At 48.1% G+C, this 22,019-nt stretch overlaps 1 protein-coding gene across 7 annotated transcripts in view; it reads right to left on the bottom strand.

The window, feature by feature from the left end:
- ARHGEF5 (Rho guanine nucleotide exchange factor (GEF) 5) overlaps positions 1-22,013 on the bottom strand; it is a 24,684-nt gene extending 2,671 nt beyond the window's left edge. The window contains exons 1-15 of one of the 7 annotated variants that reach the window (XM_014536875.1): positions 21,927-22,013; positions 12,209-15,338; positions 11,605-11,662; positions 11,122-11,186; positions 10,632-10,885; positions 10,363-10,557; positions 8,227-8,387; positions 7,561-7,713; positions 7,137-7,266; positions 6,802-6,876; positions 6,343-6,432; positions 4,499-4,704; positions 3,525-3,686; positions 1,905-1,975; positions 223-327 (exon numbers count right to left, since the gene is read on the bottom strand). In XM_014536875.1, the coding sequence (XP_014392361.1) occupies positions 223-327; positions 1,905-1,975; positions 3,525-3,686; positions 4,499-4,704; positions 6,343-6,432; positions 6,802-6,876; positions 7,137-7,266; positions 7,561-7,713; positions 8,227-8,387; positions 10,363-10,557; positions 10,632-10,885; positions 11,122-11,186; positions 11,605-11,662; positions 12,209-15,326 (4,843 nt within the window). In that variant the 5' untranslated portion in view covers positions 15,327-15,338; positions 21,927-22,013. Of the gene's footprint in view, positions 1-222; positions 328-1,904; positions 1,976-3,524; positions 3,687-4,498; positions 4,705-6,342; positions 6,433-6,801; positions 6,877-7,136; positions 7,267-7,560; positions 7,714-8,226; positions 8,388-10,362; positions 10,558-10,631; positions 10,886-11,121; positions 11,187-11,604; positions 11,663-12,208; positions 15,339-21,926 lie in introns of those variants that run through there. The other 6 variants (XM_014536876.1, XM_014536877.1, XM_014536878.1 and 3 more) reach the window with 6 other exon arrangements.
- Between the last annotated feature and the right edge of the window lie 6 nt (positions 22,014-22,019).

Below are 22,019 nucleotides of genomic sequence, written 5' to 3'. Positions count from 1 at the left end.
AGGCCCCCCCCCCCCCCACACACACACACAGAGACTGTATAGAAGGAGTATGGCTCTGCCAACACTTTGATTTTGGACTTATGGCCTCCAAAACCACAAGAGAATACATGTCCATTGTTTTACGCCACCCAATTTGTGGTACTTTGTTATAGAAGCTCTAAGAAGAGAATACTTCCATCCAACTCCAATGCCAGCCTACTGCTCGTGGACTCCCCTTCTTACCATCACTGCTTTGTTGAGTCACCATCACCACGTCTGCTTTCTCCAAAGCCAACTCATCATTCTCTCGGGGTTTGTAGGCTCGAAGGCACTGCACTTGTGGGGAATCTGGAAGAGAAGAGTGTGAAGGGAAGTTAGGAAAGGCAAGTGACTGGAACATGGAGAAGGAATTGCAGGGGGAGGCTGGGAGGACTTGAGATCGAGAAAGTCTGCGTTTTTGAAAGTTACAGACAAAAGAGACAATTGGAAAAGTCTTCATCTTCTACCAGGAATGAAATGGTTGACAAGGAAATACAAATACCAGAATTCAAATAAATAAAAAATTCTATTTCTGTGGGGAAGATGAATTGAGAAATACATTGGGAACAACTTTAGTTATTATTAATATGACTCATTATTACAAATACTCCAGATCCATTTTCACTCTGAAAGCTTTCCTGACTCTTTAGTCCTCAGTGGATACTGAACTTCAAAACTGCTCATGTAGGCCAGACCATTTATCCTCTACCTAATTATTTTATGTATGTGTTCTGGGTCTGCAAATAGATTGTAAAACCTGAGTCTGGGACTCATTCTTTATTTTCTTCATGCTACTCAACATGGGTCTGGAAGAGACTTAACCAGTGGGGTTCCAGATTTAAGAAGGCACCGAATCCCCTTCAGCTTCAGTTTCCTCCCAGGTACATGACTAGGTTGATTAAGAAGATTCTTGAGAAAATTCTGGATCAGGAAATTCCTACAGTTTTGAAGCTCAAGGTTAACAAGCCTCAGAGTATTCTTGACCCACAAGCATTCCATCATCTATGGGTTTATTGCTCTTTCTACTTTTCTGGCTGTACTAGTGCCCTCAGAAAACAAACAGAACACCACCTAATTACCTGCACTTCTTCTAAAGTCATCCTCTTTGCCATTCACAGGGTCACAGTGAAGGAGGAAGAGTTATCTTGCCTCTCTTACCAACCCAATAGAACTGAAGCCCAGCGGATGATCACACAGTGAACAAGTAAACAGAACTGAGTTTACAACCGGGCTCTCCTACTTCCGTTTCCAGATTCCCTTGTATTTGTTCTTTTGTTTGAGTCACCAAAGGTCCTGTCTTCCTAGAAGTTTAGCTCTTTTTGGATACGGATTAGGGAATCCTTGCTGGAGGACTACTATGGAGCTTATAGAAGACCCATAACTTCAGTCTTGGCGTGAATGCAGACACATTCATAATTTGTTTGTGTCTGTGGCTACCAGTGAGTATCTGGAAGCCTGGAGTAAGAGCAGTGGTTTCTTCATCCTCTATAGGAGCAGGGTGTGCTTAAGACAAAACTACTGTTTGGATATTTTCCCGTAACTCCCACTCTAGCCCTACTTTCTTCATTTCCCTGAGACCTTCAAGCAGATAACATCCAGTCCCCCTCCCACCTAAAAAAAGGCAGGATAGACTTAAGGGGCCAAATATTTCAAAAGAGCAAACTACTGCCCCAAATAGGGATTGCATGGGGTTTGCAGCATTGCCATGGTGGTGGGAAGTTTTAAGCAGATACATCTCAGGTGTTTAACCTCCAATGGGCAGCTTCTACCATGAAATTCTGGACAAAAGCAATAAATGGAAGCCTCCCCAAGTTACCATCTAGCCCTCTAAACTCCTGCCTCTAGAGGAGACTCCTGACCCTGCCATTTTTCTCTCCCTCACTTACCATAACACTCCAGAAGGTCCAACTCCTCTCTTGGCATGGCCAAGGCAGAGATCCATCGAAGCTTTTCACTTCTGAGAAAACAAAGGAGGGTCATTGTTCCAGCTGCAGCTCATGACTGTGGGAAGACTTTCTAATTCAGTGGTATTTAGGGAAAGTCAATGGGATTCTGCTTGGCAGGAAATATGACAGGATCTTGATCTGTATGTTAATGTCTTGCCATCCTTTATGTTTCCCCTTCTCTTTCCAAGTTTATCCTGTCAGTGGCATCTCGTATCTTTCAAGTGGGGGCATAAAGTCAAATGTCAGTTATAAACAGGTGGATTTTCCATTATGGAAATTGTACTAAGAAAAATGTTCATCTCAGTGTAGATCCCCTTGATCACTTTACATAATTCTTGACACTCCTCTGCCCACCTCCCTTCTATTAAATGTCTCAGAGATGAAAATCATCCTGTGATCATAATTAGATCAGGGAGATGTATCTCCTAATTTTTCTTATGTAATTTTCATCCTAGCCTAATTTTGTGATTATCTAAAGGTTTTTGCATTATCTTAGCCTTGGCTTCCAAACACACCAGAGTATTGAGAGCTGGCACTGTTACTGTTCCAGAAAGACGCTGCCCAAGGTGCCAAGTAAAGGACACGGGGCCATGTCTGACTACTCAGTGCAGGTGACACTGTGCACACAGACTCCGGCACCAGGCTCTCTGTTCCACAAGTGAACACAGCACTAGTGATCCCACCCTGAAATGTCCTCCAAGGGACAAAACTGAAAAGTGTCTGAAACATGAAGATCCGACTATTAGGTAACATGTCAAACTTTTTAAAGGAAAAATTTCATATGTCTTTTATATCATCAATAATATGTACAGTTTTGTAGCTGTTCATTATTATTGGCACACTGTACCAGATTTTATAGGTATTATTTTTAATACAGTGGGGCCTTGACTTATGAGTTTAATACGAGTTTAATTCATTCCAAGACCGAGCTCATTAACTCAAATTACTCTGTCAACTCAAAGCAAAAAATTGGCTGAGAAACAGCTGGTATCTCAAAAAACTCGTTAGTTGGGACACTCGTAAGTCAAGGCCCCACTGTATTCTCCAAAATGTTATGTATGTATAAATGTATTTTTATTATTATTTAAAAGATGAGCAAATCGAAGTTCTCAACACTATGGATTTCTGCTCAACATAGGACTGGGTTGGAAGGTGGGAGCAAGGAAAGCCAATGGCACCTCACATATGCACCAGCCTTGGGCACTGAGGAATTTCTGACTTGCACGCATGGGCATTCACTGGTATTCAGTAATCCAACTCTTTAGTAATTCCATACTATCCATCTCTTTTTGGCATCTCACAGACTTTGTCATTCCAGGTTAAAGGGAATACAATAGATACTAAGCCTTGGTGGTGAAGATATACCCTCACCCACCCCAATGTCCTGTAGGCGTCTATTAGCTCCAGAAACTTGGGTTTCTCTGTGGATGCTCCCCAGTCCAGCATGGACTATATAGTGCCGTGGCTATTTTCTGGACACACTTCCTGCCTTGGTCCCACTTCTTTCCTGGGCTTCCAGGTCTCCCTCCCCCCCAGCTCCTCTGCACAGCCCCATCTCACTGAGTCTCCGTGCTGAAGAGGAACTCGGCCTGGGTGCCCTGCGTGTTGTGCAGCAGGAAGAGTCGGAAGAGGTTTTTGTGAGGTCCATGTAGCTTCATTTCACACTTTTCCCCCCGAATAGAGGAGAAGGGAGCATGGTCAAACACCAGGAATCGGCCACCCCTGCAAAATACAAGGCTTTTCAACCAGATTCTAGAGTTGTCATACTTCATCCACCCTCAGATCTTAGGATCCCAAGTCCTTGTCCTTAGCATATGTAGCCTGCAAATTCTCATACAAACCATACGATGCTGCTTACTCTCAAGATGGTAGCTCCAGCATCTCCAGGTATGTGTCACTAGCTTGGCAAACCGCATATCTAATATCATGGATACTTCACCACTTTAAAGAGTTGCAGAGACAGACCAATATAAATTTTCTAAGACCCTGCGGATCTGGAATTGGCTAAGTATTTTTAGACTAGTAGGCTCAGCCTAGTCCAAAGAAGCCACAAACTAACCGATTGGGAAAGTGATAACTAATTTGTTGCATTTTGCTCTGTGTCTATAATATGGTACAGGTCTTGCAATATGATCTTGTGGCATATTTGGTGGGATCCCCTTTTTTGCTTTAGATCTTTCTCTTTCTTCTCTATACCATGACCTGGACTCCATGGGTTAGGCCAGTGATGGTGAACCTATGACATGCGTGTCAGAGGTGACACACGAACTCATTTTTTTGGTTGATTTTTCTTTGTTAAATGGCATTTAATTATATAAAATAAATGTCAAAAATACAAATCTTTGTTTTACTATGGTTGCAAATATCAAAAAATTTCTATATGTGACATGGCACCAGAGTTAAGTTAGGGTTTTTTCAAAATGCTGACACGCCGAGCTCAAAAGGTTCGCCATCACTGGGTTAGGCCATTGAGAAGGGTTCCTCTAGGATTCCTCTAGGGTTCCTCTCTGTCCCTTTCTGTCCTCCCCTCTTGCCTCTCCCATTTTCCTCTTGTGGTCTGTCCTCCCATTCCAATCACTGACTCTCGGGGCCGAGACAGCAAGAGACAGTCATTGAAGAGATGCAGGTGGACTGGACGTGTGTTCAGTTTCCTTCGCAGCCCTGGGGAGACACTGGACTCCAGGGCAGCCAGCTCGCCACTCTTCACCAGCCAGCGTGACTGTGAAATGAGCGGGAATATCTGTAGGGTAGAGGAGGGCAGAGAAGGTAGTTCTCAGATCGAACAAGCACAAGGCTCCCTTTTAGCCCTGACCACCTCACCATGCCCCTTTCTCATGAGGTCCACTGACAATCATCTCTTCCACATCTTCCCTCTTGCTCATACCCACCCCTTAGACTTTGCTTCCCTGTGAACCCTCCAACCATCATGTAATGGTACAGCTCCCATGTCCATAACTCAGGCAATGGAAGGTACCTGTGGTCCAACACCAAATAGTGACCATGTGAGAAAGCTCAGCCCTAGGAAACCTGAACTGAAGAAGGCATGGAAAAGCCCAATTAGGGCATGTAGTGGAAGAAGGCAGGGAACACTATGTGTGTGTCTTAGAAGTTAAAAGATTTGGACAGTTCTGATATCTGTTCTTTCTTTTATTATAACCAGAGACATGAGAGGAGTAGCTGGGATCCGAAGTGGGAATGGGATTAAGGAGAACAAGGAAGAATCTGCTTGGAGCTGGAATTTGGGCAAAGATAAGGGTAGAAACTAAGATAGATATGGGGATCAGAGGTATTCCCTCTCTTAGGGAAATAAGAATGGCACCTGCTCTGAGTTGGAATTTAAATGTGGAATGTCTATTGTAGATTTGCATTTGGATGGGAGACTTGGCCATAGATTTGGATTCAATTTTTTATTGGTTGGGCTACACTAGATTGAGATGATAAAATATTGGTTGGTTGAAGAACCAAAAATATCTATATCTAATAATAAAAGTGTAATATGCTAATTAGACCGGATGTCCTTCGAACAAAGCCAGGGTTGCAAGGGAAACCTGAGTCCTGGGTGCCTACTGGCAGCCAGAGGGAAGCCCGGGTCCTGGGTGCCAGAGGGAAACTGGTGCCAGCAGCCAGGGGAAGGAAGGCCTACACTTGCACGAATTTCGTGCATCGAGCCTCTAGTATATATATTAAAGCCTAAGCAACTGTTCGACCGTTCGCTATGACACGCACTGACCACCAGGGGCCAGACACTCAATGCATAGGCATGAAAACATGGAACAGACTGATGAATCTCAGAGGGAAGAGGGAAGGGGGGAGGATGGGAAGAGATTAACCAAAGATCTTATATGCATACTAGAGGCCCGGTGCACAGATTCATGCACCAGTGGAGTTTCTCAGCCTGGCCTGCAGGGATCGGGCCAAAACCAGCAGTCCGACATCCCCCGAGGGGTCCCAGATTGCAAGAGGGTGCAGGCCAGGCTGAAGGACCCCCACCGATGCACGAATCCGTGCACTGGGCCTCTCATATCTTTATAAAGACTTGAATTGATAAGTTCTCTTTCATCTGCCCAGTTCCCAGGTGCACACTATGCCCCTCAGGTAACTTCTTTATTTCTTATGTCTCCTCCCAGAGTTTCTTTACAAGCAAATGCATGTACAGATTTGTACCCTCCTACTTTTCCATCAAAGGTAATACACACAGTTCTTCTGTATCTCCCCTTTTCTACTTAGTGGGGTATCATGGAGAATAAAGTAGGCATTTGGGCACCCCAGAAATAGGACAGAACAGAGGCATGCAGACTGAGGTTAGAGACTGGCATGGTGAGAGCCAGAGGGCTCTGTGTTAGCAGGTGACCTGCTGACATGCCGAAGACTCACTCACCTTGCATTCAAACTCAATCTTCTGGCTCAGGTAGATGAGCTCCTCCGTCCGGCGCATTCTCTGGACGTTGTTATTGCAGTCCCGGATCAGCTGCCAGGAGACAGGGTGAGGAAAGAGGAAGGGCACTGTGTTAGAGGTTTGACCTTTGAGGCCCTGAAAGAAATCTGGAAATCAGTAGTTGTGACAGCTTTTCCACCAGGCTTGACCTGCATGCAGGTGGTATCTAGGTAACGTTTCAGGACTCTTGGTGTACTTGCTATGACAGGGTCAACATTCCTGGGCTGAGTGAAAGCAAGATGGAATTTGGAGAGTGCCTGCAGTGTCCTCATGGTGGGAGGAGGCTGTGGGTGCGGAGGGAGGTTTGGTGGGTGCAGGAGGTGCCTGGGTAATCCCATCAGCAGTGGCCATGGACGTGGGCAGGGGAAGACTTCTCCATGAGGGGAACTGTGGGTCACCTACCTCCTCCAGAGCATGGTGCGCCTTCGTGGCCTCTGCTTCCTCTGAGGAGCCAGGCTGTGTTCTCTTCAGAATGTTCTATAGAACAAACAATAGATAGCAGCCAGATGGAAGAAGGGTGGAAAACAGGAAGAGATGATGGGGTGGGCCATTGGGAGAGGTCCAGGAACAAAATTTTAGTAGCAAATTAACCCTGAGAAAGAAGGGTGTGGGTGGTGGGGAGACTGCGCACTTTGTCCACAGGGTGTAGGACAGTGCAGAAGGGCCAGTCCTGTGTTGTGGGGCTTCCTGAAATCACCCTTTTGAGTTGAGGAGAGAATCCCAGGTGGGGTCTGTACCTGGAGCAGCAGTTTGAGACGGGTGATGCGCTGGAATGGCAGGATCAGAAAGGACTTGAGGGACAGGCGCTGGCAGACAGGGTCGCTCTCCAGCCTCTCTAGGACCTCACGGAAGCTGCTGTTGGTGCTCCTGTCAGACAGCAAGTGGGTAAGGAGGGTGGGGAATAGTGGGCCACAGGGAAGGCATGCGGAGTGGAGACACAGTGGAATGTTTGTGGGTCAGGGAAGGATGGTGAGATCCAATGACATGGGGCTGAGACCTAAATGGTCCAGGGCCTGTGATCTGGAAGGCACTGAGGCTTGAGATCACAGAACGGGCACAGAATATGTGCTCAGGTGACAGCACTCTGGATCAGGGGTTGGAAGTTTGGGTGCAAGGTCACTACCAGGCCCACACAGGGACTGAACGGGGTTTGGGTCTCACAGCAGAGTTTGGAAGGTGCGTTCCTGGTAGGTCTGGTTGGTGACATAAGGCAGGTAGACCCGGCGGAAGTGGGAGGCATGGTTCAGGACTACATCACACACGTGGAAGGTGAAGATGTTGTTCTCAAAGTTCTCCTCCAAGTCTGAAAGGAACCTGCACAATATTCAAACAAGTCTCATGAGACCTGTGGGTCTCAAGTGAGCAGCTGGCTGAGCCCTGCTCTACCTTGATCTGTGACATCTCTCAGTTAGTGAATAACTTCTGTCCTTTGCTCTGTGCCCTTGCTCTGCACTTATGTTCTCTCCGAGGCTGCTCCTAGTTTTCCCATGATCTAACACTCTGGTCCTAATATTCCATTTCTTGTTATTTTCTGGAATATGTTCTGGTTTTCTAACCTTTAGATGCTTCCCAAATCTCGTCTCCAATGCACTGCGTACCCACAGTACATCCAAAACTCAACCCAGGAGGCATCTCTCATTAATTTGTTCATCCACCAATGGCTCTATCCATCCAGGACCCTCTCCTCTACTATTTCCTCCTCTCCCTACAGCCATTGGGAATCTCAGAGGGAGCAGTGAGAGGATTTCTGAGAAGGAAAAAGATACCTACTGAAGGTTTATAGGCTAAAGGCGGAGTGAGTAGCATTTGGGAGAAGAGGTGTCTTACGTGGCACTGACATCACGCACGTCCTGTAGACGAGAGAAGAGCCACTGCTGGTCTTGGTTGGAAAGGATGGCCCGGAGCTGGGGTGAATGCTGGAAGTGATCCACAGCTATGTTCAGGCTGCGCAGGTAGGAGGCCTCTGACACAATCAGCTCAAATTTGGCCTAGGAGTTGGGGAGGAGGAAGATTAATGTGCAACACATTTTGAGTCCCTGGTGTATGTTTTAGGGGTAGAGTGGTGAACAAGACAGATCCGTCTGTAGCTGACCGTGACAGTGAAACCTAACCTGGTATCAGGGAGAGGGAAGGTGCATCGAAGCCAAGGGGAGAACATGTGCAGACCCCAGAGGTGTAATAGAGAAAGATGCTTTCCAGAAACTTACACTGAACATTTGCAGAACCATGTACTAAAGTAGGGGCAGGAGAGGAAGCCAGAGAGGCAAACATGGCAGTCTGGAGGGTTAAGTGAATAAGGCAAAGGAGTTTGGTGGGCTTCATACCACAGAAAAACAAAAAGAGGCTCTATGTAGGGGAATAACTTGACCATCAATGTGTTTCTAAGCACAGTGTGGAGAAAAGATTAGAAGGGGCAAGAGAGCCATGTTAGGAAACTGCCGTATTAAGTCCAGGTGAGATGAAGGCCTAAATAGCCGTGAGAATGGGAAGGGGCCAGTTTCATGACTATTCAGGAGGGACACAGGGAAGGACCTAGTTATTTGCTAGAAATGGACTCTAAATGAGCAGGAAGAGTGCCAGCTAATGCCTCAGTTTTTGAGTTGGGTAACTGGGAGAATGAGCCAGAGAACTCAGAGATTCATTTGTGTCTGTGTCTTGGTCCTGACATTCTGACTATGTGGCTTTGGGTGGCTCATTTGATCTCTCTGAAGCTGTTGTCTTGCCTTTTTGGGCAGGGACAGTGACCCAACCTCACAAACATGTGACAGTCAAAAGAAATGGAGTCAGTGAAAGCATCTTACAGACCCTAGAAGTGCTATTTTATGAAAGAAATATGCGCTTATAAGCACAGAGGCCTGTCTTCTCAGAAATGTGAGACCAGCTGGCCCTGGAGCCACGTGGACGTATGAGGATGCTGGAGATGCTGAAAGGGAGCTGGGTTCGAACCAGCTCCCAGGGTCTGGTTCACAAACACGGGGCAGAGAAAAAATGATTTTCTAAATATCCTCCAGATATTTTGGAAGTTGAGGTCAGAACAGGGTCCCCCAAGTCTGAGCTTCAAAAATCCTAAAATTTATATTTGTCTGTTTGACTTGGTAGAAGCATTGTTTATCCATAAGTCCTTCTGGCCCAAATGTTTCTCCTTCCCACTTCTGAAAGGGGTGAGTATGCCACTAATGCATATCAAACAATGTGCCACACACTCTGTTTAAAGCTAGATACGTGTCATTTCACTTAAACCATGTAGCAACCCTGAAAGGTAGGTATTCATTATCTTCAATTTTTAGATGAGGAAACTGGGACTGAGCAGTTATATAATTTGCCTGAGGTGACACAGCTAGTAAATGGCAAGGCAAGGCTTTAAACCTGGGTTGGCCTAACTCGAAATTAAAGTCATGAACATGCTTTGAATAATTACTATATATTAGAAACTTATCTTTTTTTTTTTTTTTAACTCTCCCAGTACCTCTTTGCAATGCAATTTTACAAATGAGGAAATAGAAGTTTAGAAAGAGCAAGTAATTAGGCCAGAGTTAAATAACTGGCAAACATTAAAGTGGGCTTCCAGGTCATTTACTCTGAAACCTTAATACTTAGACATTATTCCAGGAAACCTTTACATTGTACTAGTTTATCTTCCTGGGAAGAAAAGTTTATCCCAGGCTGGTTATCAGCAAAGCTCTCCAGATAAAACCCATTCATGGTAACATCAGACACACAGCCTCTACTACAGTTTTGCTTTGGGGCTAAGGACCAAGCAGAGACTGATGGTCATTCAAAAGCCTCTATGAGTCCAATGGACCACAGGTCAAGCACAAGGGGCACTCGGCCTTCAAGGGATACAACAGAAAGCCCCTGGTGTGCCTTGGTTGAAGTAGCAATCTTTAGCGGAGCCTGAAACCATGGTTCAAGATGGAAATTTCTGTCTAGCCTGAAGCACTAGTGATGGGATTAATTCTACACCTGGCCACTTTGTATGAGTCTGAACCAACACCAGGTAGCAGTAAATGGCCATGGCATAAGGAAGTGGAGAGGCAGGTGGGTGATGATCTTCAGAGAGCAATTGAAGTCCGTTGGAGTGGAGATGGCTGACAGCTTGGGATGCACGAGTGTGTGGTGATGGTGGAGGTGGTGGTGGTGGTGGTAGTGGAGGTGGTACTGATGAGGAGATAGGACGTGAGCCTCCCTTCCTGCATCCCTCTCTCTTGCCCCCACCCTGCTCTGTTGGATACCTCTTGCAGTTTTTGGTCTTCATGGGTCATGGAGAGCAGCACAGTGCTATTGCGCACCACAGGGATCTCCTGCCAGAGGGAGCTCCTGGAGGCCATGGAGAGGCGCTGCAGGTAAGACTCTGAGGACACCAGGACCTTTCGGGGCTGCCGGGGGGAGGCGGGCCCAGAGGCCTCTGCCAAGCTGTCCAGCCGCTGCTGGCTCTGAATCTCCTTGTTCAGAACCACATCGCTGTACTCCTGGTAAAGCAGCTGGGCTGTGGGGGTGAAGCAGTATGGGAGAGGGAGAGAATTAGGGAGACAGGGGAATTAGGCATGGAGACAGAAGCACACAGATTAAGCACTCAGCCAGAAGCCACCAGACTTCTTCTGGCTCTCCTGGCAGTTTTCTCTTCCTGTAGGTGTCCCCAACCCCTGCTGGCAGCCATAAGCCCCTCCCCAGTCTTGGGCACAACACCTATGTGCATCCATAGTTCTGTTTCAATATACTCACAGGAGTTGATGAGCTTTGAGCAGCGTCTTGAAAAGCCTCCCATCACCTCCTTTGGCTTTTTCTCCCTGTGGAGCAAAGAAGGGCTCTGGGGTGCTTGCTGGCCCTTAGATACCGAGGAGCCCCAGGTAACTATAGACGGGATAGTCTCTAACCTCTAACCTCTGGGACGTATGCTGGGATGTCAGGGCCAAGTCCCCTGACCCATTTTGGGGTAGTTTGGAGCTTTCTTGGATGTCATGTTGAATTTTTACAGGGGGTTTAGTTCATGGCTAAAGGGCCTAGAAGGATGGAAAATTAAGACTTAGGTAACAAAACCAGATAGATCAAAGGATACCAGGCTCCCTACCCTGGTATCCTGGTGTCTGTCTCTTCCTCTCCTTCCCTCTGGAAGAGACAGGGTCCCAGAACCTGTGTGAACTAACAGAAATCTCAGTGTCCTAAGAAAAGAGAGTACAAGTGTGCTGGTTGGGAGGGATGACTCACCGAAAAACAATGGAGTCTGAAGGGCCAGGGGGCTTTTCCGTGGCTGGGCCTCTTGTATCTGAAAAGGGAAATGGATGAAGTAACTGAAGTTTCAGAGGAACATTCAGAGATAGCTGAAGAAAGTAAGACATAGAGAGATGTAGGCACCTGGGGAGGGGAAAAAAGGCTGATCTGGGAATCTGTGAGGGAAGTGCCAAAGTAGAAAGCATCTGATGACATGACTGGGAGGTATGAACAGATCCCTCATGTCAGAATGTATATTGAACAAGGAGATGATGTCTTCTCTACTACGAGGAGGACATCAAGAGGTGCTGGTAACTGGAAAGTGGGGTGTGTTTGGGGGTAAGAAAGAGTGTCCACAAAAACCTTAGGAAATGTGACACACAATGAAAACACCATGGTTGGGTGACAGATGGAGATGCAGGGAAGGAGAAGGAAGAGCATCACAGTGAGCTCAGAGGCTTCCAAGGACTTCCCTCTGTGTTGGGGTTGGATATGTGGGTGAGTGAAGCCAGCAGGGGGAATAGGAGGAGCCCTGGGACAGAAGATGGATGAGGTGGTAAGAGCTACAGAAAGCTTGGTCTGATGAGTGCTCCTTGCTCACCTGAAGAGCCCTCAGGTAAGATGGAAGGTCTGCGCAGGCCTTGCCGATGCCAGCCCTTGTGCTTACTGGAGTCCTCACCAGAGATGGCAGCCTGTTCACCACTGCCCTGCGGTGGTCTCCCTGTGTCCCGCCTGTGGGGCCAGCTGGATGCCTTCTCCAGGTGGGGATGGCTGGGTTTTTCAGGCTGCCTTGCTCGACCTATAGCCGACCTCCTCAGGCCACTGGCTCCTTCCTGAGGGTCTGTTCTTCTTAAAGATCCTTTGGCAGGGGCCTCTGACTCTTCTGAGAGCCCTGGTTCAGAGGTGGGTTCCTGGAGACCCATAGTCCAGGGGGTGTTTGGGGAAGAGGGACTTGGAAGGCTCGTCATGTTGCTGAAAGCTATGTCAGGGGATACTTCACTCTTTCTCCTACTGGTGGAAGCCAAAGAGTCTGTTGATCTGCCCATGGCTGGGGGCCAGGAAGTACGTCCTCCAGAGTGGGGACTGGAGACTGCCCACTCTTGACCAACAGGCCTGGGCTTGGCTTGACCCCCTGAATTCATGAGTGCCTGCTGAATGCTCTTGTTCCTCCCTCTGGCCTTTGGGGGTAATGGTGGTGGTTCAGTGAGGGGATTTATGACAGGAACAGGGGGTAGAGGCCTGTAGATCCTTGGACTATTATGAGAAACGGGAGAATGGTGGGGCTGAAACAAATCAGGAGTTGGGGGTAATGGCTTGTTGTATCTCAGCCTTGGGGAGGAAGAAGTCCGACTATGGTGGGAATCATCTGGGGTAGAGGGCAGAGGTCGGTACTGCCTTGCCACATGGGGGTCAGGAATTTCAGGAAGTGGAACTTTGGGGGGGCCACATAGCCCTGAACTTAGGGCCAATGGAGGGTAGCTACAGTGCCTCAGTGTGGGGACCGCTGCACTGAGATGGCCATCTCTCTCCACCTCGGAGGTGTGGACATGCCTCTTCTTTGGAGGAGCAGGAGGTGGAGGTTCATGCAGCCTGGTATCTATGAAGACAGGTGAAGAGCCATATATAGGAGACCCTGGGGCAAAGGCTGAATTATGTGGGGAGCCCCATGGCTGGCTGCCGTGGGGACTGCTGGGCCTGTGTGAATCAGAGGTAAAGTCTCCAGAGTCATGCCCCAGAGTGGACAATGAACTAGGGAATTCTGGAATAACGCTGCAGTCCCTACTGCTTTTCCTGTCCCTTCTTGGGTTCACAGAGCCATGGATGGCAGGTTTGGGAGGTCTCTGAGGCAACTCTGAATGAGAGAAGGAAAGTGATCGTCCCACCAGGTCCGGAGCCAGCTGTGTCCTGTGAGAGCCCGGGAAAGAGTTGCTCAATAGGTGCTGGATGGCCCCTGTGAAGTCAGCTAGGGGGCTCTGAGGAATGGCCCCATTGGAGCTTCCTTGTGGGTCCACGGTAGCCTCTGCAGAGGGAGAGCCGGGGAGGGCCGCCAGGAGAGTCTCAGAAGCCCCACAGGCAGATGGGATGTCGGTGGAGAAAGAGGTTCTGGTAGTTTCTGGAGAATATGCAGCCAGAGAGGCCTTTGTCCTGGGGATGGCAATTGGGGGGCTGGCAGCCAGCAAGGCGGCTCCGCTGGGGGAGACTTCAGCAAATGTGGAGGGAGCTGAGTCTGGTGAGTTTGGAGAAGTCTCAGGTGCACCAGCAGAGGCCACCTGGGGCCTCCCACTGGATGCTGTCCCTGTCCCCAACTGGGAACCCTCTGGCTGGGGGTCCTGAGCTATTTCTTGAGCAGGTGGCCCCCCAGCAGGAAAGAAGCGAGGTGAAGGATTGGACTGACAGGAACATCCTATTGGCTCCAGGGTAGGAGTCTGAGCTATGGGACAAAGCTCCTCAGCCCTAAACTCTGTCTGAGAACCAGGAATCCTGGCATTACAAGCATCTGGGAACAAGTCACAGGGAGAATAAACCTTGGGGGCCAGTGTGGGAAGACCATCATGCTCTTCCTCCTCCTCTGCAATCCTCTCTCTTCCCACTCCCCCCAGTGTGGCCCCATCCCAACCTTCTGCCTCCTCTTCCTCCTCCTCTGGCATCAGTGTCCCTGGCAGACTTTGATGTTCTTGCCTTCCAGGTACGTTCACTGACCACCTGGCTAAGCTTTGATACTCCTGGTACTGAGCACCCATCCTACTCTCCTCAGGCCCCTTCAACTCCCTCTTCCTCTGTTCACCCACTTCCAGATCTTCCTGGCCCTGAGTCCTCCCCTCCCACTCATCACAATTCACACCTCCTGATTCCTCATTAGGCTCCTCCCTTTCTCCTTGTTTTGCAAGCACCATATCATCTTGCATCTGTCCCTGTTTTTGCCTCTGTCCTCCCTGTGTACCATTAACCTGTTCCCCCATCTGTTCCTGCTCCCCTAGAAGCCCCTCAGAACACACAGCCTCCCCCAGGACTTCCCCCTCTTCTTGTCCCTGCAACTCCAGCCCCTTGGCCTCCTGGGGACACACAAGCCTTTCTTTCCCTCGACTTTCCTGCAGCTCCTCGCCCTGCCTGGCAGTCCCACTTTCAGAGTCCTGCAGGGAGTCGGTCTCTACAAAGTGCTCTTCACAGGAAGATGAACATCTGGCTCGAGCAGAGGCATCTGGAGAAGCTTCCTCTTTCTCTGCTGCTTGTCCAGTCCCCAACGTCAAAGAAGGGAATTCTGGTCTGAGTTCCACCTCCAATCTGCTGCGCAGTTCACTGCATAGTGGGGTCATGTTCAGATGTTTACCCTGGACAGGGCAGGCCCAGTGCTCTGGAGGAGCTGGTGTCCTTGCCTGTCTGTCTGCCAGGCTCGCGGGCACTGCTTTCTGGCACTCTGGGGTGTCCCAGGCCTCGGCCATAAGGTTTTCCTGCTTGGTCTCCACATCCAAAGGGGCCTCCTTGGGGAAAGAGGTCATACTCTCAGTTGCACAATCATTCACATCTCTTAAATCTCTCTGCTGGGTCTCCCAGAGTCTGCTTTCCTCTGCCCACGTATAGGGTGGGTCCCGGCCTTCTTGAGCTTTGGGCCCCACGGCAGGGGGCTGGCTGCTTCTCACGAGAGCTTCAGGGATAACACTGAATTCTGCTACAGCAGGAATGGGAGCCGGTGCTCCACTCCGGGGCTCCGCAGCCTCCATCGGGGCTGAATCCTAAAGAGGCATAAAAGACAAAGTTTCTATCACCTCTTCTGCTTTTAACTATCAGAGGGGCAGACCATGAAGAACAAGAGTGGGACATTTCTTTGGTTCTCCATAGACTCATTCTTTGAGACAAAAGGTAGACAACAAAATAAGCAATAGCCTCTATAAAACTTGTCATTTATTTGTCCATTTAATAAGTATTTAGCAAGTGACCCTTTCAAGTGGGGGACATTCGGTAGTGAAGGAGATAATGTCCTCATGGAGCCTGCAGTCTTGTGGGAGAGACAGATAGGAAGTGATTGAATTAGAGCCTCATTGTCAGAGTGCCAAGTTCCCCAATGGTCATTCCTCCTAGATGGTATTATGTCATATTGTCTCTCCCTGTCTACTCTCTGGACATCAAGAGTGACTCAGGCCTATGTAACTCCCAGACACTGAGTGACACACCCAAGGTCTAACAGCACGAGAAGCAGTATTTCAGGGGGACCTTCCTCCTCATCTGCTGATGGGGGTTAAAATAGGTCTGGTCATTATAACCCATGTCCAAGGCAAAGTGTAGTGTAACCGCCTTTATACTGGGTCTGGACTGTGCTCATCTCATTTTTCATAGTGTCTAGCACAGCCCTGTAACTAATTAACAATTTTGTTTTCAATTAGAAAGGCAGCTGTCATAAAGCAGAATGACTTGTTAGATAGAACTGAAGGGATACCGAGGTTACCTGCTTCAAGTAGGTCCATAAAACTGTGTTACTCTCATTATCTTACTCTTTCTCTCCAATAACCTTGTGAACTCTTCTCATTACTCATCAAAATATTGACCTTCCCACCCCTGCTCTCACTTCAGCAAATTCTTCGCAAAATATTGAGAAACCAAAGGAAAGGAGAATGTGGAGAAACCAAAGTTGCTCCAGTTTCTTGCAACTCAGAGAGACCTGCGTTTTGCTCTCTCCATCTTTCCTCCTCCAACAGGGCAGGCGTCTCTCCTCTCAAAGCACCACCTTCTTCAGACTTCCTTCTCAGGGACCCTATGCTATGGGTGACCTTCCTCTCACCATCACCTCTGCTAGAATCATCCCACCAGCATTTAAGCATGTCCATACCTTTCTCATTTTTCTAACCTGTAAAGGGAGTTGCTCATACCTGCTGTCTTCACAGCCTCACATCTCGCCTGCGTCTCCTACAATCTTCTAGTTGTTAACTCCAAAGGAGACTCTATGAATGCTTATTTTGGAGGTTCTTGTCAGTATTTGACACTACCAACATTAGAAATACTCTCTTTCTTGTTATCTGTGAGACTACAACTTACTGATTTAACCTCTTACATTTTCCCCAATCCTCTAACTACGTTACTGTGCTCCTCTTTGTAGCACTTATCAATTATAGTGCACTTTTCTTCTCCTCTGTAGCATTTACACAATTATGATTATTATATAATTACTAGAGACCTGGTATTCGTGTACCAGTGGGGTCCCTCAGCCTGGCCTGTGGGATCGGGCTGAAACCAGCTCTCTGACATCTCCCAAGGGGTCCCAGATTGCAAGAGGGTGCAGGCCAGGCCGAGGGACCCCACTGGTGCACAAGGGGCTGGGGAAGGACATGGGAGGTTAGCCAGCCGGGTAGGGACTGCGGAAGGGCTCCAGGGCATGTCTGGCCCATCTCGCTCAGTCCTGAGCTGCCAGACCCCAGCAGCAAGCTAACCTACTGGTTGGAGTGTTTTCCCCCGGGTGGTCAGTGCACATCATAGCGACTGGTCGACCGTCTGCCCCCTGGTGGTCAGTGCACATCATAGTGAGACGTTGAGCAGCTTTAGCATATCATTAACATATTATACGTTGATTGGTTGAATGGCCGACTAGACGACCGGACACTTAGCATATTAGGCTTTTATTATATAGGATGTGTGTATTCTGATTTACCATCTATCTCAAACAATAGGTGGTAAATGTCCTGAGATAAAGAACTACATCTGTGCTGCTCAAATATCTTTACATAGCTCTCTACCTGGCCTGTACTAAGTGTTCAATAAATACCTTTTAATTATAGAATAAATTCTTGTTTCTCTCTTGGCCTACATTTCCCATATCTAATCTAGCTACCAAGTCCTATTAACCCCATCTCCTCAATATCCTTCAAGTCTGTCCTCTTCTCTCCAAATCCACTGCTAGACCTTACACAGGCTGCTGTCCTCTCTCACTCAGGCCACTGCACTTGGAGCAGAGCCTGGCCACTGGCCTCCACATAGCTTCTCTTGCCCTTTCCCAAGGCATTCTCTACCCAGCACTTGACTGAGTCTCAAAAGCCCCACTTATAATTTAAATTCTTCAATAGCCTCTAACTGCCAATAGGATGAAATACAAATATCCAGCATGGGTTATGTACCCTCCTCAACCTGGCCTCTGCCTACCTCTTCCCCCTCCTCAGCCCCCACCCCACTGGCTTTCAGTCCCTCTGGCTCACCTCCCTCTCTCCTCTAGGCCTTCAGTGCTGCTCCTCGGCCTAGAATCCTCTGCTCCTACCCCAGAGAAGCCTCTACTTTCCACACTCACTGCACTTGGAATTACATATTTAGTGTCTGTTCTCATAAGGGCACAAAAACTGCAATGTTAACTGCTTAGCCCCCTCTGCTTGAAGCTTAGTTGGCCCTCAACAAAGATTTATTGAGTGGATGAATGGAGGAAGGAAGAATGCAGAGGTGAAAGAGTGCTGTTCAATTTCCAGTTCTGCCTTTTTGTTATCTTGCTAATTTTAAAGCAATTGTGAAAATCACTTAAACATCCATTTTCTTATCTTTATAAAAGGGAAAGATATTTTCTTTGCAAGGAATTCTAATGAAAATTAAGTACGACAGTATAAAAAGTGCATTGTTAAATGTAAGGATCATAAAAATGTTAGGGATTGTAATTATGGTTGATGAGAGAGAATAAGTGTAAGAGAGAAATACAGGACTTATGAGCTGGGAGGACCTTCAGAGACAGACAGAAAACTGCTTAAGTTAAATGAGGAACCTGAAGGTCAGATAATCTAAACACTTGCTCACATAAGCAATTGGTACAGGTGAACTCAAACCAAGGTCTTCTGACAACTCAACTATAAGCAACTAGAAGTTCAGGTGTAAGAAAGCTGGAAGGTCACCAGCCTGGAGAGACCTCAGGGGCCCATGGAATACACAGGTGCACCTGGACCTGCACCCTCCTTGTCTGGTCTGGGCTTAAAGTGGAAGCCCACCACCCAAATGTCCACTGTCCTGCTAAGGTATTGCACTTGTGCACATGCTTGCACAAGCACCCATCCACATGCTCATACCTGCATGTGCACACACACACACACACACAAAATGAGCCACCCTTGCAGTTTCTACACAATAGAGACTGACATAACCAAACAAGCAGGTCCCTAAACACCCTACAGATGTGATAAGTATGTGACAAGTTCCTGGCCACCCCATAGACACAAATACCATCTATACAGGGCAAAGAGCCACCATGTCTAACATAAGCACACTTGCGTAGAAGGGTTTTTATATCCTTTTCCAGTTAATTGACACAGTGTAAGATTTGCTCCCTAAGTCTAGCCCTAAGGACAAAATACTATAATCACTATGGATACTGTGATGTGACCCTATTCTCTCAACCTCATGTTAAATAATATACTTGCTCAACGTAAGCACTTTATGAATCTTGGCTCCTACCTGCCTAAGGAGACAGTGTAACTAAATCTGTAGTCTCCCCTCACCCACAGCTGTATTGTCCTGGCCCTATACCCATACACACTGCCATGTCCTCAAAACAAACAGTCTCTAAAAATATGTGTGTTTCTGCTATATTTAGGCTACATCTGTATGCCCCATGGGCTACCTGGACATCTTCAGTTCCATACTAGTGACACAACGCACGTGTGCCTCCTGCAACCCCATTGACAGTATTTCTAACACAGTCTATCCATTTGGAAATATTGGTGGTTACCAGCTCAGACACCATTCCCTATACTTGATCCTGTCCTATTATAACCCTATTATAATCAGGCACCACAAACCTACAACATGACAAAGCTCTAGGAAATCTGCAAAGCACATAAAGACATCAGGAGAGAGTTTTTGCACTGCCCATTGTTACAGTTGCCTCCTCACCCCCTTCTCTATGGGGGCGAAGCTCAGTAACTGAGCACAGACAGATTGAGCATGGCACCTTCCAGACCAGACACATGTTGCATCTGCTGACCCCGTCCCACCTATGACTTCTTTCAAGACAAATCTGCAAGTCACCCCATTAACACAGTGTATGACAGAGCTCAGTATCTCCCTTGGATCCCCCAAACACCTTAGCTCTTGTCCATTTCTAGTCTGCAGACATAACACTATTTCAAAGACAGCCCCCTCACCGCCACCCACCTCCATCACACTGCTGCTTCTCCTTCGAACCCATGCTGCCTGCTATGTGTAGGTCTAAGTATCTGCTTCCTGGATTTTCTAGCAATGGCAGTTTCAAATATTCTGATCCACACCAAAAATCACTAAAACACTTGAGATTACAACACTTCTGCATTCATACTACATCGTCTATACTACTGCTTATCTTAGGAAAATACCCCCAAATCACTTTTTTTTAAATATAGAAACTGAGACTCCCACATAGATGGATGCCTTTATCAGTGTTTGACATTATTGCCCCCAATGCTACACATATATAAAAATTAGAGTAGCAATCTGGACCACTAACTGCAAAGACCTGTGCTCTATCCACTTTAGAAAAGCCCCACCATCCCAGTGAAAACTATAATAACCGGCTCTTATCTATTCCTAATGTCTGAGAATATCACAACCTCCACTGCCCTGCAGACCGCATGGGCCCGCACAGAACATCACCACTGGCAATGCTGACAGGCCCCACAAGCCCACTGTGGCCGCCCCCTGCCATCCAGACAGATTATGTGTGAGTGACTTCTTTGTGTCCTTAGCAGAGCCCCTGAGAGGTGACCTTGTTCTTGCCCACCTTGCAGACACTATAAATGACCAGCTCCTGTTCACTTCACAGACACAGTGAGTGGTTTACCCTGTCTACACCAGATGCTGTAAGCTACCTGACACTTGAGTAACACTGCTCTTGTTCAATCCATGGCCCTGTGAGTGGCCCATTCTTGTCCACACCACAGTGACTGACCACTCCAGACACCACAAATGACATCTTCTTGTCTATCCCAAAGACACCATGCTTGATGTGGCCACAGACAACCTCAGAGAGACCACACTGTGGTCAGCCATATACTCTTGGGACCCCTAGGACATGAAGACTCTTGACTATGTTTTGAATCACTGTTTTCTTTTGGTAAGAGGGATACCTTTGCACACCTCCTGACCTCTCTCTCTTCCCTACCATGATAATGACATACATTCCTCCTGCCAGACAGTCTCACTCAAAATTGACACCTACGTCCTTCCTCCTCCCAGCCCCACCCCCCAAGAATCCCCTCAGTAGACATGGCTTCAGTTTCAGGCCCACAGACTGGTTAACAAATGATTCCCATTTTGCTAGGATCTAGGCCAGTCTCTTCTTTCACTCTCTGGTGTAGCTAAAACAGGAAGTCTGAGAGAAAGGCCACATCGGGAGCTGTTGAGCTAGGAGCTGGGATTTCTAGAGTAGGCCAAGGATGCAGGGCCTTAGAATGACATGGGTGAAGCAAAAGAGGGAAGAGCTAGAAAAGAAAGCAACCCTCTCTCCCTTGTCTGTCTGACACACCCCTCTCCCTCAATCTGACAAGACTCCTGGCCAGAGTTCACTTTGGTAGACAGAAGGGCAAACCTGCCTTGGGAATCCAAGATCCAGGAAGGGGAGAAGGGACTGACATCTGAACTAGCTCAGGACTAGCTGAACTGGCATCAGGACTAGCTCTCTGAGGACAGTCTTGCTGAAGGCAATTTTAAATGATGCTCAGAAGGAGAGCCCCAAGCCCAACTATAAACAGCTCCCTTCCCACCTCCCCAAGTTGAGAATGCAAATTGTGCTTGACAGGAAACTTTGGAGGGACTCCCCAGATATGGGGAACCAGGGAAGGGGGCCAGGGCAGGAGTCATTTTTACAGGTGAAAGTACCTTGGCTAGCAAGGGAAAGGTAAATATGGAGACATACACAGTGTGCGAATCCATAGGAAGGTAAGGAAGGAAGGCCCAGGCCTAGTTAAGAAAAAGGAGATAATAAGACATCCACAGGTGGGGAAAACGTTCCACAACCGAGTCTCAGTAACCCCTTATTATAGGGTCAGCTCTCCCCAGGGCCGAAACTTGGAAGAGTCCTATTATTGGCCTGGAGAACATCTGGGGGCAGGGTGCCCAGTTCCAAGGAAGGGGCCAGGCCGGAAGCGAATTTTTCAGGCAAGAGCATTTCCTCCAGCTTCCCTCCCCTTCCTGACCAAGATAGTCACACGCCCCAAACTCTGCCCATCTGCCCAGCCCCCCATTTCCGGAGCCTGCGCCCTGGGACCGGGCTGGGGCTGGCCCCAGGGTAAAGGCCTAGTTTCCCGTCCTGGCCGACCCTCCCTTACCTCCGCCAGGACTCTACAGCCGCCAGCCCAGAGCCAGGAGCTGCGAGAGAGGAGGGCACCCACCTGGGCAGTGTCACATGCTGTCCCGGCACCAGAGTCCCTCCGGGTCCCAGGCGCCGGCCGGCCGTCCCCAGCACAGGCCCTGGAGGCCACCGC

Source organism: Myotis brandtii, unplaced genomic scaffold (assembly GCF_000412655.1).
Source record: "Myotis brandtii unplaced genomic scaffold, ASM41265v1 scaffold168, whole genome shotgun sequence".
NCBI lineage: Eukaryota > Metazoa > Chordata > Mammalia > Chiroptera > Vespertilionidae > Myotis > Myotis brandtii.
This window is presented reverse-complemented; position numbering and strand designations above follow the sequence as displayed.